Source organism: Procambarus clarkii, chromosome 28 (assembly GCF_040958095.1).
Source record: "Procambarus clarkii isolate CNS0578487 chromosome 28, FALCON_Pclarkii_2.0, whole genome shotgun sequence".
Lineage (NCBI taxonomy): Eukaryota > Metazoa > Arthropoda > Malacostraca > Decapoda > Cambaridae > Procambarus > Procambarus clarkii.
In genome coordinates, this window is record NC_091177.1 from 2,079,802 (window position 1) to 2,093,500 (window position 13,699).

Consider the following 13,699-nt stretch of genomic DNA (forward strand, 5'->3'; position numbering starts at 1 on the left):
GTGGACATGATGATCACATTCAAGATTCTGAACGGAATTGATAGGGTAGATAAAGACAGGCTATTTAACACAAGGGGCACACACACAAGGGGACACAGGGGGAAACTGAGCGCCCAAATGAACCACAGAGATATTAGAAAGAACTTTTTTAGTGTCAGAGTGGTTGACAAATGGAATGCATTAGGAAGTGATGTGGTGGAGGCTGACTCCATACACAGTTTCAAGTGTAGATATGATAGAGTCCAATAGGCTCAGGCATGTGTACACCTGTTGATTGACGGTTGAGAGGCGGGACCAAAGAGCCAGAGCTCAACCCCCGCAAACACAAGGTGAATACACTACCTTGAAGGTAAGATGCGTAGCGTCTTCGCCAACCACAACACTACCTTGTTGTGATAGGGTGGACGGCGGCACCTTCACTGACCACAACGTTACCTCGGAGGTGGGATGGACAACCTCTTCAACCGACCACTCGCGCTGGTTTTTGTTTCGTTTTGTTTTCTCGATAGAATGGAAAGCGTCTTAGTCGACCACTACACGCCCTTGTGGCAGGACATGCAGGGTCTTCTCCGGTTAACATGCACTATGTATCCTTCCTGCTAAACGATCAGAACTGAACGATTTGGGTCAAGAATACAACCATTAGCGGATTTATTATTATTATTAACATCTTTAGTGACAAAATTTAATTACAATTTTGTCAATAATCTGAGGAATTCAATTAAGTCTGATTAAAGTGAGGATGATGTTGGTATTCACTGTCACACAGGACAGAGGGTCATACACAAGACAATAGGTCGAGAGGACAGCACGCTGGACTTGTGATCCTGTGGTCCGGGGTTCGATCCCAGGCGCCGGCGAGAAACAATGGGCTGAGTTTCTTTCACCCTATGCCCCTGTTACCTAGCAGTAAAATAGGTACCTGGGTGTTAGTCAGCTGTCGCGGGCTGCTTCCTGGGAGTGGAGGCCTGGTCAAGGACCAGGCCGCGGGGATACTAAAGCCCCGAAATCATCTTAAGATAACCTCAAGGTGTAAAGTGTAGGCTGAAGCACATATATATGGTTGCAATCAATGTTTTAATGCACGAATATGTAAATATAACTTTCTATTGTGTACTGCCACGAAAGAGCAGGGATGGGTTCGTAAGAGATGCAGCTTAAAAATAATAAATAAAATTGCTCTTGCTAAACTACTTGGGAATAGGACTTATTATGCAATAAAAATTTATATCAATCAACAAGAACCTTACAAACATCTCTAAGCGACACCGATGTATCTTTTCACGAATTTGATTGATTGTTGCTGCCGGAGGCGGCTAGTTTATTGTGCACCCCATACCCATCCTGTGAGCGGTAGCGCAAAAAGCATTACAGAGGAAGATCTGAGCCTGATATGGTCGTTAGCATTTCAGATCATCACATTTATTATATATATATATATATATATATATATATATATATGTCGTACCTAGTAGCCAGAACGCACTTCTCAGCCTACTATGCAAGGCCCGATTTGCATAATAAGCCAAGTTTTCATGAATTAATGTTTTTTCGACTACCTAACCTACCTAACCTAACCTAGCCTAACTTTTTCGGCTACCTAACTTAACCTAACCTATAAAGATAGGTTATGTTAGGTTAGGTAGGGTTGGTTAGGTTCGGTCATATATCTACGTTAATTTTAACTCCAATAAAAAAAATTTACTTCAAACATAATGAAATGGGTAGCTTTATAATTTCATAAGAAAAAAATTAGAGAAAATATATTAATTCAGGAAAACTTGGCTTATTAGGCAAATCGGGCCTTGCAAAGTAGGCCGAGAAGTGCATTCTGGCTACTAGGTACGACATATATATATATATATATATATATATATATATATATATATATATATATATATATATATATAACACTTGGGATGAACGGTAAAGCGACGGTCTCGTTTCAGGCAGGTCGGCGTTCAATTCCCGACCGTCCAAGTGATTGGGCACCCATCCTTCCCCCCCCCCCCCCCCCCCCGGCGTCCCATGCCAAATCCTTATACTGAACCCTTCCTAGGGCTATTTAGTCAAACTGGCTTGACGCTTTCTCGCCACAGAGCCAAAGTAGCAGAAGGAAGATCCAGTGCTATATGGTTCGAACAAGTAACTGGTTACTTCTCTTTCAAGCCTGGCAAAAAGATATCCAGAGACATTGCAGTAGCCATACACAGACTCAGACTTGGTTACAATGCTGCTGGGAGGTAAAAACGCAATAGTTTGTGTTATATCTGTGGAACAGAAGCAGAGGCGCCACTATTGCATTACTTACTGGAATGTGAAGCTACTGAAGCCCTGCGCATCAAACTCGGCATCAATCCAACGACAGCAGCTGCATTAGATGCAAATTCCACAGTGACTACAATGATTAGAAAAGCAGTTGAAGAATGGGACACACATTAGTGAACATTCTGCATCTACATCCGCCACCATGATAATAGTATAAAACCAGTGCGCTAAAACAGAAGCAAAAAAGAAACGGTGGAAAAGAAAGGAAACCCCACCCCCATTTAAAACTTTGACTCAAATATCACTGTAACAAGGTTATCGCGAATAACCAAACTCAATTACGGGCTCACCATAGCCCGTGCTACATGGACATTTCGTTCTGAGTAGCTAAATCTAAAAACAACAACGCTTTCTCCTGATAGTTCCCTTCCCTTCACACATCTGAAATTAAATTAAAGTGACTGTTTGGATCCGTACTTGCCTTTAACAAGTCTCCTCTTATTGGTCTGTTCCAATGATAATGGACCATTGATAATGGTCTATTCCTATACGTTATGTCTATCTTTGGTTGGTTCTGGAAGTCTGTTTTCTGTGCGGCTCGGTCTCGGACCAGGCCTTCTGGTCTGGCCAACCAGGCTGTTATTTGGACGCGCTGCTCAAAATTTGACGTGCCTGCTTGATGGGGCTTCTGGAAGTTGTTCTACTTACCAAGCCAGGCCCGAGGCCAGGCTCGGCTTGTGAGAGTTTGGTCCAACAGGCTGTTGCTTGTAGCAGCCCGCTGGTAATCACGGTAATCGTACGAATCACAGACCGACTGATTTTGACGGACTGAAACATTTTCATATTCATGCCGAGTGAATGAATTTCGACGGACCGAAACATTTTCACATTCATGCCGAGTTCCTTCCTTCCTCGGTATCAGACCACGTTGCTGGGGACTAATTCTACCTACGAATAACATCGATTGAAAACTATAAATGCAACAATGACTACCATATTTGCAATGTTGCTCTCACAGCGTTTCGGACCATGTTGACTCACTTTTTTCCATCCGACCATCACGAACCTTAACACATCTCTAACCCTGTCCATGGAGGACAGAAGAAAATGTATATATGCTGGTTACCATTGTAAATATGTGGCCACGTCTGTGGTAGAAAATAATAATAAAAAAAATCACGAACCAAAAATACGTAAACAGAAAATGTCATTTTTTGACTGCACATCTTTCTTACTAGAGAGTCAGAATGATAGTATTCCCACGTGTGTTTATTTACAAAACGACGAGAGATGCTTGCAAATGCAGACTGCATGCAACTGTACATCGTGATTCATATTTTACTGGTTTACTGTAAGTGTGGAAATGGCCGCCAGGTGTGTGTGTGCAAATGGCCGCCAGGTGTGTGTGTGCAAATGGCCGCCAGGTGTGTGTGTGCAAATGGCCGCCAGGTGTGTGTGTGCAAATGGTCCGCCAGGTGTGTGTGTGCAAATGGCCACCAGGTGTGTGTGCGTGCAAATGGCCACCAGGTGTGTGTGTGTGCAAATGGCCACCAGGTGTGTGTGTGCAAATGGCCACCAGGTGTGTGTGTGCAAATGGTCACCAGGTGTGTGTGTGCAAATGGCCACCAGGTGTGTGTGTGCAAATGGCCACCAGGTGTGTGTGTGTGCAAATGGCCACCAGGTGTGTGTGTGCAAATGGCCACCAGGTGTGTGCAAATGGCCACCAGGCGTGTGTGTGCAAATGGCCACCAGGCGTGTGTGTGCAAATGGCCACCAGGCGTGTGTGTGCAAATGGCCGCCAGGTGTGTGTGTGCAAATGGCCACCAGGTGTGTGTGTGCAAATGGCCACCAGGTGTGTGTGTGCAAATGGCCACCAGGCGTGTGTGTGCAAATGGCCACCAGGTGTGTGTGCAAATGGCCACCAGGTGTGTGTGCAAATGGCCGTCAGGTGTGTGTAAATGGCAGCCAGGTGTGTGTGCAAATGGTCGCCAGGTGTGTGAAAATGGCCGCCAGGTGTGTGAAAATGGCCGCCAGGTACCCACAAATGGCCAACAGGAACCCCACAAATGGCCACTGAACCTGTGGTTTCCCCGGAGGTCAGCTCCGGCAATTATTTTTCCGGGCAGGAAGGCAGTTTCTTCACAGCTGATTTAATGGCCAAGTATGGCTCCTCACGAACGGCTAAAGGCTCCTCACGAACGGGTAAAGGAAGGCTCCTCACGAACGGCTAAAAAGAAGGTTCCTCACGAACCAAACTCTGAAAGTTTTTGTTATCTTGCATCATTCATATGAAAAGACCATTTCAAAATCAATAAACTGTTTTAGGATGCCCGACAAAGATTTGGAAATTCTGCAATCCTGTATTTTAGTTTTTTTTGTTTAGTGTTGACATTACAAGTTAATTGAGAGACGATTCTTGCACAACTTTAACCATTGCATGCAATAACTTATATATTTTTTTTTGCTAGTAGCTGTCTGGCATTCACTTAAATCTCCCTTTGCAAGTATAAATAATTCTGAATTCGTAAATAACAGGAGACGTTTTTTGAGTATTTTAATTAAATATTGAAATGTGTTGATCAGTTGTGTAATAGAACAGTGACGAGTGCTGACGACCACAACACAACAGTGACGAGTATTGACGACCCCAACACAACAGTGACGAGTGCTGACGACCCCAACACAACAGTGACGAGTATTGACGACCCCAACACAACAGTGATGAGTATTGACGACCCCAACACAACAGTGATGAGTATTGACGACCCCAACACAACAGTGACGAGTGCTGACGACCACAACACAACAGTGATGAGTGCTGACGACCCCAACACAACAGTGATGAGTGCTGACGACCCCAACACAACAGTGACGAGTGCTGACGACCACAACACAACAGTGACGAGTGCTGACGACCCCAACACAACAGTGATGAGTGCTGACGACCCCAACACAACAGTGACGAGTATTGACGACCCCAACACAACAGTGACGAGTATTGACGACCCCAACACAACAGTGACGAGTGCTGACGACCCCAACACAACAGTGACGAGTATTGACGACCCCAACACAACAGTGATGAGTATTGACGACCCCAACACAACAGTGACGAGTGCTGACGACCCCAACACAACAGTGACGAGTGCTGACGACCCCAACACAACAGTGACGAGTGCTGACGACCCCAACACAACAGTGACGAGTATTGACGACCCCAACACAACAGTGACAAGTGCTGACGACCCCAACACAACAGTGACAAGTGCTGACGACCCCAACACAACAGTGACAAGTGCTGACGACCCCAACACAACAGTGACGAGTGCTGACGACCCCAACACAACAGTGACGAGTGCTGACGACCCCAACACAACAGTGACAAGTGCTGACGACCCCAACACAACAGTGACAAGTGCTGACGACCCCAACACAACAGTGACGAGTGCTGACGACCCCAACACAACAGTGACAAGTGCTGACGACCCCAACACAACAGTGACGAGTGCTGACGACCCCAACACAACAGTGACGAGTGCTGACGACCCCAACACAACAGTGACGAGTGCTGACGACCCCAACACAACAGTGACGAGTGCTGACGACCCCAACACAACAGTGACAAGTGCTGACGACCCCAACACAACAGTGACAAGTGCTGACGACCCCAACACAACAGTGACAAGTGCTGACGACCCCAACACAACAGTGACGAGTGCTGACGACCCCAACACAACAGTGACGAGTGCTGACGACCCCAACACAACAGTGACAAGTGCTGACGACCCCAACACAACAGTGACAAGTGCTGACGACCCCAACAACAGTAAAATGTGGCAAATACATTAATACAGTCGTGACTACAGTTAAATACCACAATACAACGACAAGTCTCATCAGGAAATGAACGTAAGTGAAATGTATAACTCCATTCATCTAAGTAAACACTTTTCCTAAACTTGAGATGCGACAAGATATTCGCCTCCAGACTCGATAATGCCAGGTTCGAATCCTGGTGAGAGTCAGCGTGTTTAGAGAGATATATAAGATTATATAATGATTTAAGTTTAAATATGGGACGATTCATGGCACTTAGATTTAAGAACATTTGCCGTGTTTATGTCTGACGTGGATAAGACAGGACACAATATTTTGTTTTAAACAGCGCTAAGGGTTTCTCATTTTGGTTTGTAAACAGGAGGTGTAAATGTTGTAAATGCTCAGGGTTTAAGCGAAGCGCCAATCATTCTTCCAATGAGTCAATCATTCATCATAATATACTCGAAGCCAGTCATTCGTCACAACATACTCGAAGCCAGTCATTCATCACAATATACTCGAAGCCAGTCATTCATCACAATATACTTGAAGCCAGTCATTCATCACAATATACTTGAAGCCAGTCATTCATCACAATATATTCGAAGCCAGTCATTCATTACAACATACAAGAAGCCGTCACACACACACACACACACACACACACACACACACACACACACACACACACACACACACAATAATAATGATTTAAAGTCCTAGACGTTGGCTATAGTTATAGCAACCTTAGACACTATATCTTACTTACAATGAATTACAGAGGTATTTTCAGTCTTCAAACCTGACTAGTAGAAACGTGACGCGCTCTGGCGGCAGACAGCAGAACCGTGCTTTTGTTTTGATTCTATCAGCTGATTTGCTTGATTTATAGAGCCGAGATTATGTTGTGTGTGTGGGCCGGGAAGGGGGAGGGGAGGAGTCGGGGTGGGGGGGAGGAGTGGGGGTGGGGGCGGGGGGGGGGGAGATTGGGTGGGGTGGGGGTTAACAGTTAATTGTGGGTGTGGTTGATGAATGCTTTTGATCTTATTTAACTGTAGACGATATTTAAGGTTTAATCGAATGAGTGTAGTTATCGCGCTGTCTTGAATAGCTCAACTGACAGGTAGATGGTATACCAAAAAAATTATTTTTCTTGTTATTTTACCTCCATGTTTCGAAAGTTGACTGAGGATGATGAATTGATGACAAAAACAGCAAGCGCTTGCTGTATTTTGTTAATAAGAACAGTTGACTGCAACTGGTTAGGAAATATGTTTTCCCCTGTTCTGTTAGCTGACTGTAAAATGGATGATGCTGAAAGATCTTAGCATTGTTTGTCGTCCTCTTGCCAGCTACAATACTCTACTGACCAAGTACGATCTTCTACTGACCAGGTACGACAGCCAGAAGTATCTTTTGCGAATGGACAGTTGGAGAGATCAAATGATTCGGGGAAAATATTGGAGGGTCTCAAACATCCTAGAGGAGATACATCCTGTTGGGCGCTAACCCTTACTCCCTTACTCGACGTATCATGTACAAATCTAAACAAACGTCGACCTCTCAAACTAGAACACAGCTTTTTTTTTCAAACTACATACAGTAAGATAATCTGAATTTCAACCGGACTTGGGCAATTTGATAGCGACTCCCAGGAAACAATGGAGAGATGTCGCAAGAATGCCCCGAGCAACAGGGAGGCCCATAACAAGTGATTTCCGGGTCAGTAATAGTTCTCGCCTTGTTTCATAACTGCGTTTATCATACCTCCAGCACCGGGTGGTTACAATGTTGCTGCATGGGCTTTAGGAAAATTTGCTTCTGGTGTTCAAGATAACAGCGGGTTTTCTTCCTATTGGGGAGTGTTGTACATGCTGCTATGGCGGTGTGTCCACTCACAAGGTGAGTGGCGCTGCCCAATAAACTCGCCTCTCGGGGCAAAATTTAAAAAAATTTAAGCGTATGAAGGCTGGGTTGGGGACATCGTTATTAAGATAGTGCCTGACAGCTGAATGGACAGCTAGCGCTTCGGATTCGTAGTCCTAAGATTCCCGGTTCGATCCCCGGTGGAGGCGGAAACAAATGGGCAAAAAGTTTCTTTCCCCCTGATGCCCCTGCTACCTAGCAGTAAACACGTACCTGGGAGTTAGACAGCTGCTACGGGCTGCTTCCTGGGGGGGGGGGGGTTGTAACAAAAAGGAGGCCTGGTCGAGGACCGGGCCGCGGGGACAGGTAGGTAGCAGTCTCCCTACCTACCTGCTCGCTCGTCTGTCTACCCTACTTGCAGACTCGTTTCCTGCTACAGGAGCAATTTTCCTGTTCTTCAATCAGCTGGCGTGAATCACACGGACAACAACAGTCATAAACAGGACATACCTCGCACACTCATGCTCACGATGGCTCACGACGTAAAGAAAAACACGACATAATTAGTGATTTTCAGCTGGCCAGCAATTTCCTTTTCCTTCGTGAGACATCCGTCGATGTGTGGTGTCTCCAGACGTTGCTCTACTTCCGCTGATATGTACATGTGTTGCCTATGATCTCAACTGCACTCTAAGGTATCAGTAACTTTCGAGGAGCACTATACGTTCTCGTCTCTCTTTTCTCTCCCACACACACACACACACACACACACACACACACACACACACACACTCACTCACTCACTCACTCACTCACTCACTCACTCACTCACTCACTCACTCACTCACTCACTCTCTCTCTCTCTCTCTCTCTCTCTCTCTCTGTGTGTGTGAGACCGACCGATATTAATAAAAATAGTTATAGAGAAAACTAAGTCCTCGTGGCGTAGTGGCAAAGCACTCGTCCAGCGTTTCGCGAGTGCTTTGGCCTGGGTTCATATCTTGGCCGGGAAGGATTGACTGGGTGCCAATCCTTATCTGTAGCCTCTGTTCATCCAGCAGTGAATGGGTTGTTAAACGCTTTGGCGGGTCGTATTCCAGAGGAAAATTAGAATTAAGGACTTGCCCGAAACGCTCTGCGTGCTTGTGGCTTTATGAGAAATGTATGAACTCTTGTATATAAATAAATAAATAAATAAATAAATAAATAAATAAATAAATAAATAAAAACCAGTTTCAGCCACTCAAGGCCAACACAATGCTTAGCTTATACTCAGTCAAGCATTTTCGAGGTAAAATTAGCGTTGGGGTTGTAGGGAGAGGAAGGAGGGGGTAGGGAAGGTTCAAGTGATTCTGGAGAGAAGTTCGAGTCGCTTCCGAAGCTTCTGCATCACCTCAGTACGAGCGTAACATCAGACTATGCTCGTCCAAGCTGTGGTCGACCCCGTGACGCATTTATCATATATATAACGCACGGTGTAACAAAAAACTATATTTAATATTGCATAAATGAATATTTATATTTTAATTTTTTTTACACCTATGCCTGGGTTAGGTTATTTGTTTTGATTCTGTTGGCAATTATTCGTAATTGCAAATCTGGAAGACAAGCAAACTTAAATAGTTCAAGAAAAGTTCTGATTAAGTTGTGCCATATATAAAGTGTCTTCCGTTCATCAACAGTCTTTTCATCAACAGTGTCTTCCGTTTTGGCGGAAAGTTTAACGCAAATTTGGCCATGGATTAAGAGAATGGGCTGGCACTTGGGCTGGTGGTGGTGGGGGGGAGAGGAGGAGGAGGAGGAAAAAAAAAAAAAAAAGAGAAAAAGAGAAAGAGAGAGAGAGAGAGAGAGAGAGAGAGAGAGAGAGAGAGAGAGAGAGAGAGAGAGAGAGAGAGAGAGAGAGAGAGAGAGAGAGAGCGCGCGAGAGAGAGAGAGAAAGAGAAACTGCTGCGGGATTTCTGCCAGAACTGGGAGAGCAGCGGGAGCCGAGGACACTCGCCATGTTGGGACACGAGACAGTATAAATGTTGGTCCAGCAGGAGTGTGTATTGTGACAGGCTTCCTAGGAACCAGGAAAAAGCACTATGCGACAAATATAGTTGTTTTGTCTCGCCAGAAACGTGTGGCTCGAAGACATGGCAGGCGAGTTCGTTCCTGTGATTGAAGATATATATATATATATATATATATATATATATTATTGGAGGAGTAACCAAGGATATTTGGAGAAAAGCCTCTTGACAGTTCATCCTGGCCTCAATTAATTGCCTCCAGAAGGTGAATAAGGAGAGAGCAAGTCGCACTTACCTCCTCGTGGTGCTCCTTGGGTAACGGGGGGGGGGAGGTGGGTAGGGGGCAAGACCTACCTACCTACTTATTTACCTATTCTTTTTTTTTACAATGGTTATGTGTGAAATGGAAGAACACGGGTAGACCCTGCATGATCACACCTTTGTAAAAATATGCTGTAAATCTTTTCGAAATTTATCTTATTTCAAGGGATTATGAATTGCCTTTGTATTTGGCGTTTCAGTTAACATTCTCATCATTGACGTACATTCATTTCGAGTCCCCACTATCCGACATATATCTTAAACATCATCAAAACATATTGCAAAATGGCAGGACACTAAAACAGGGCAGGTGACCAAGACTCAAACATTTCACTGGAAGACCCATATGGACTTTTGAAATTTATGTCTAATCACTGCACATATCCGTCTGACATAAACTCTCTCTCTCTCTCTCTCTCGGGCATACTCAACAATCTAACCCATCTACACCCACCCTCTCGATCACACCCTCAATATACCCATCTACACCCACCATTCTCGGACACACCCACAATCTACGCATCTATACATCCAACGCCGCAGTCGCCGCCCGAGGCGATCAGTCTGGGCCAACATCCTGCCTCACCCAGAGTATCAGAGAGAGACTCAGATTTATGCTGCGATGGTTTTTCCTAGCTCCCTGTATAAGGCAGTAGACCGGTTGGCCTCGCTGGAGCTGGTAAACGCCGTCAGACGAAAAATCAAAAGGGGAGAGAGAGATGAGGAGAATATTCTTTGTCAGTCACTGATGAGCTCTCTTAAAAGGTATTTTTGGGTATCAGTTGCGTTAACCAGTCATTTGAACTGTCAACTGACGAGAGAAAACTTGGGCTGCATTTAACACAGTGAAATCACAATTGCGTGATATGTGTTGACCAAACCACACACTGGAAAGTGAAGGGACGACGACGTTTCGGTCCATCCTGCACCATTCTCAAGTCGATTGTGACTTTACCAAATCGGACCATTCTCACAATCGACTTGGGAATGGTCCAGGACGGACCGAAATGTCGTCGTCCCTTCACTTTCTAGTGTGTGGTTTGGTCAACATATTTCAGCCACGTTATTGTGACTCCTCGTCTGCGTGATATGTGAGAAAATCATTGCATCTGGGAGTCACCAGAACGCTGGTTGAAATCCAAGCATTACTCCTAATGGGTTTCTCTTGCGTTGTATTTATCTACGAATAAAGTTTCCTTGCATCTTGATGCTTCTCTACCTTTGCAGTGTGTATTAAATTGATTGAAATAGACAGAAATGGTTAGAAAATACAATGTCTCCCTGGTTTATGCAGTGACGAATGTCATTCGAAATTAATGAATTTCTTTCAGATTTAATTTGCTGCATTTTTTGTTAGGAATATAAGAATAATGAAAGTTTTAGAAGGCCTTCTGGCCCCTACGAGCAATCCTAAGTTTATTATGATGCATAAAAACAGTAAATTAACCTGCAGAAGGCCTGTTGACACGTACGAGGTCTCATGTTTATATCCACCCAAACTCATTCACATGTATGTTTAACAGCTTTGCATAATAATGACTAATAATTCACTTGTATGACAACAAGACGTCCTAGACGTCCAAGACGTCTTCATGTCATGAAGACCAGGAGAAGACCACTAGCAGAGTTGCTGCTGCTGCTGCTGCTGCTGCTGCTGCTGCTTTTAGATTTAGCTACTCAGAACAAAATGTCCATGTAGCACGGGCTATAGTGAGCCCGGAATTTAGTTCAGGTATTCATAACCTTTTTACTGTGATATTTGGGACAGTTTCAAATGGAGGTGGCGTTTCCTCCTTTTCTACACTTTCTTTTCAGCTTCTGTTTTAGCGCACTGGGCTTAATCTTGTTTTAATAACATTATCTTGGTGGCGGATATAGATGCACAATGTTCGCTGATCTGTCCCATTCTTCAACTGCTTTTCTTACCATTGTAGTCGCTGTGGAAGCAGAGTTGCACGGACGAGCGCTTAACACCATGTAGTTGTTAAGGAGAGATGACCAATTCATTTACGATTTTTTTCCGTAACATTGAGATAGTCGAGATATTGGCTATCTTCTTGAGGTTATCTTGAGATGATTTCTGAGCTTTAGTGTCCCCGCGGCCCGGTCCTCGACCAGGCCTCCAACCCCAGGAAGCAGCCCGTGACAGCTGACTAACACCCAGGTACCTATTTTACTGCTAGGTAACAGGGGCATACGGTGTAAGAAACTCTGCCCATTGTTTCTCGCCGGGGCCTGGGATCGAACTCAAAACCACAGGATCACAAGTCCAGTGTGCTGTCCGCTCGGTCGACCGGCTCCCTTTTGATGCTATTGAATGCTATTGAATACTATTTATACAATAACAGAGTTTGCTATACCTCATAATGATATCAGATACCTCATAATGATATCAGATACCTCTTAATGATACTATGATAGCTGGCATTGCGGTGACGAAGTGGGAGTTGTTGCGTGAGAGAGTTTATGTTTAAGAGATATGAAGGACGAAGATTCATCACATTAAAACACAGAGTGCGGTAGTTGTAGGCGAGTCACGTCGCCGACATTATGTACACTGTGTGAGAGAACGATGGCTCTTACCGGTGTCTTCCCACGTCGGCTTGACCTTGAGCCATGTCTTGCATGATCTTCTTTCCTCGTTAAACGGCGATACTCTTTATGCTTGCTGGCGTTACGGTGATATTCTGGCCCTTGGACACGCCGCATGGACCATCATTGAGCTTTGTTTACACTCGTTTCCGGGACAGGAATTATCTTCATCATGGGCAGTTTGTCGTCATACTCTGCACGAGTTCAATTAGATCTTTGTCAATTGCAAAAATATTTATAAGAAATTAAAACATCCTTTGTCAAAGATGCTGCAAGGATAACGTGATAGTATTATTCACGTCATCTTTTTTTTGTCCAGTTACTTGCCTGTCTTTTCCTTAACGTCAAAAATTTTTGCGTATATGAGTGAAGGGATCCCCTACGCAGTTGTCGCTTCTTGACCCTCATTACCGTGTTCCGGTAATGAGTGTTTCCAGGTGTAGTTTTGAGATAAGGGAGATGATCTGAGGTATGAGTTACGAGCAAAGTTAGTGTGAATTTCACCTCACATCACTTGGAGACAGAAGAGTTAGGGGAGACATTATTACCACATACAAAATACTCAGGGGAATAGACAGTAGATAAACACGTTATTTAACACAATTGGAACACGAACAAGGGGACGCAGAGGTGGAAACTGAGTACCCAAATGAGCCACAAGCACATTAAAAATAAATTTTTCGGTGTCAGAGTAGTTAATAAATGTAATGCATTAAGAAGTAATGTTGTGGAGTCTGACTTCTTACACAGTTTCAAATGCATATATGATAGAGCCCAATATGCTTAGGAACTTGTACACCAGTTAATTGGTAGTTGAGAAA

At 44.4% G+C, this 13,699-nt stretch overlaps 1 protein-coding gene across 1 annotated transcript; it reads left to right on the plus strand.

Annotated features, from left to right (window-relative positions):
* Positions 1–4,431: 4,431 nt before the first annotated feature.
* On the plus strand, positions 4,432–6,117 carry LOC123754859 (mucin-22-like). The gene is made up of 2 exons (XM_045737196.2): positions 4,432–4,470; positions 4,852–6,117. The coding sequence occupies exons 1-2, from the start codon at positions 4,432–4,434 to the stop codon at positions 6,115–6,117; spliced, it is 1,305 nt and encodes a 434-aa protein (XP_045593152.2).
* Positions 6,118–13,699: the final 7,582 nt, after the last annotated feature.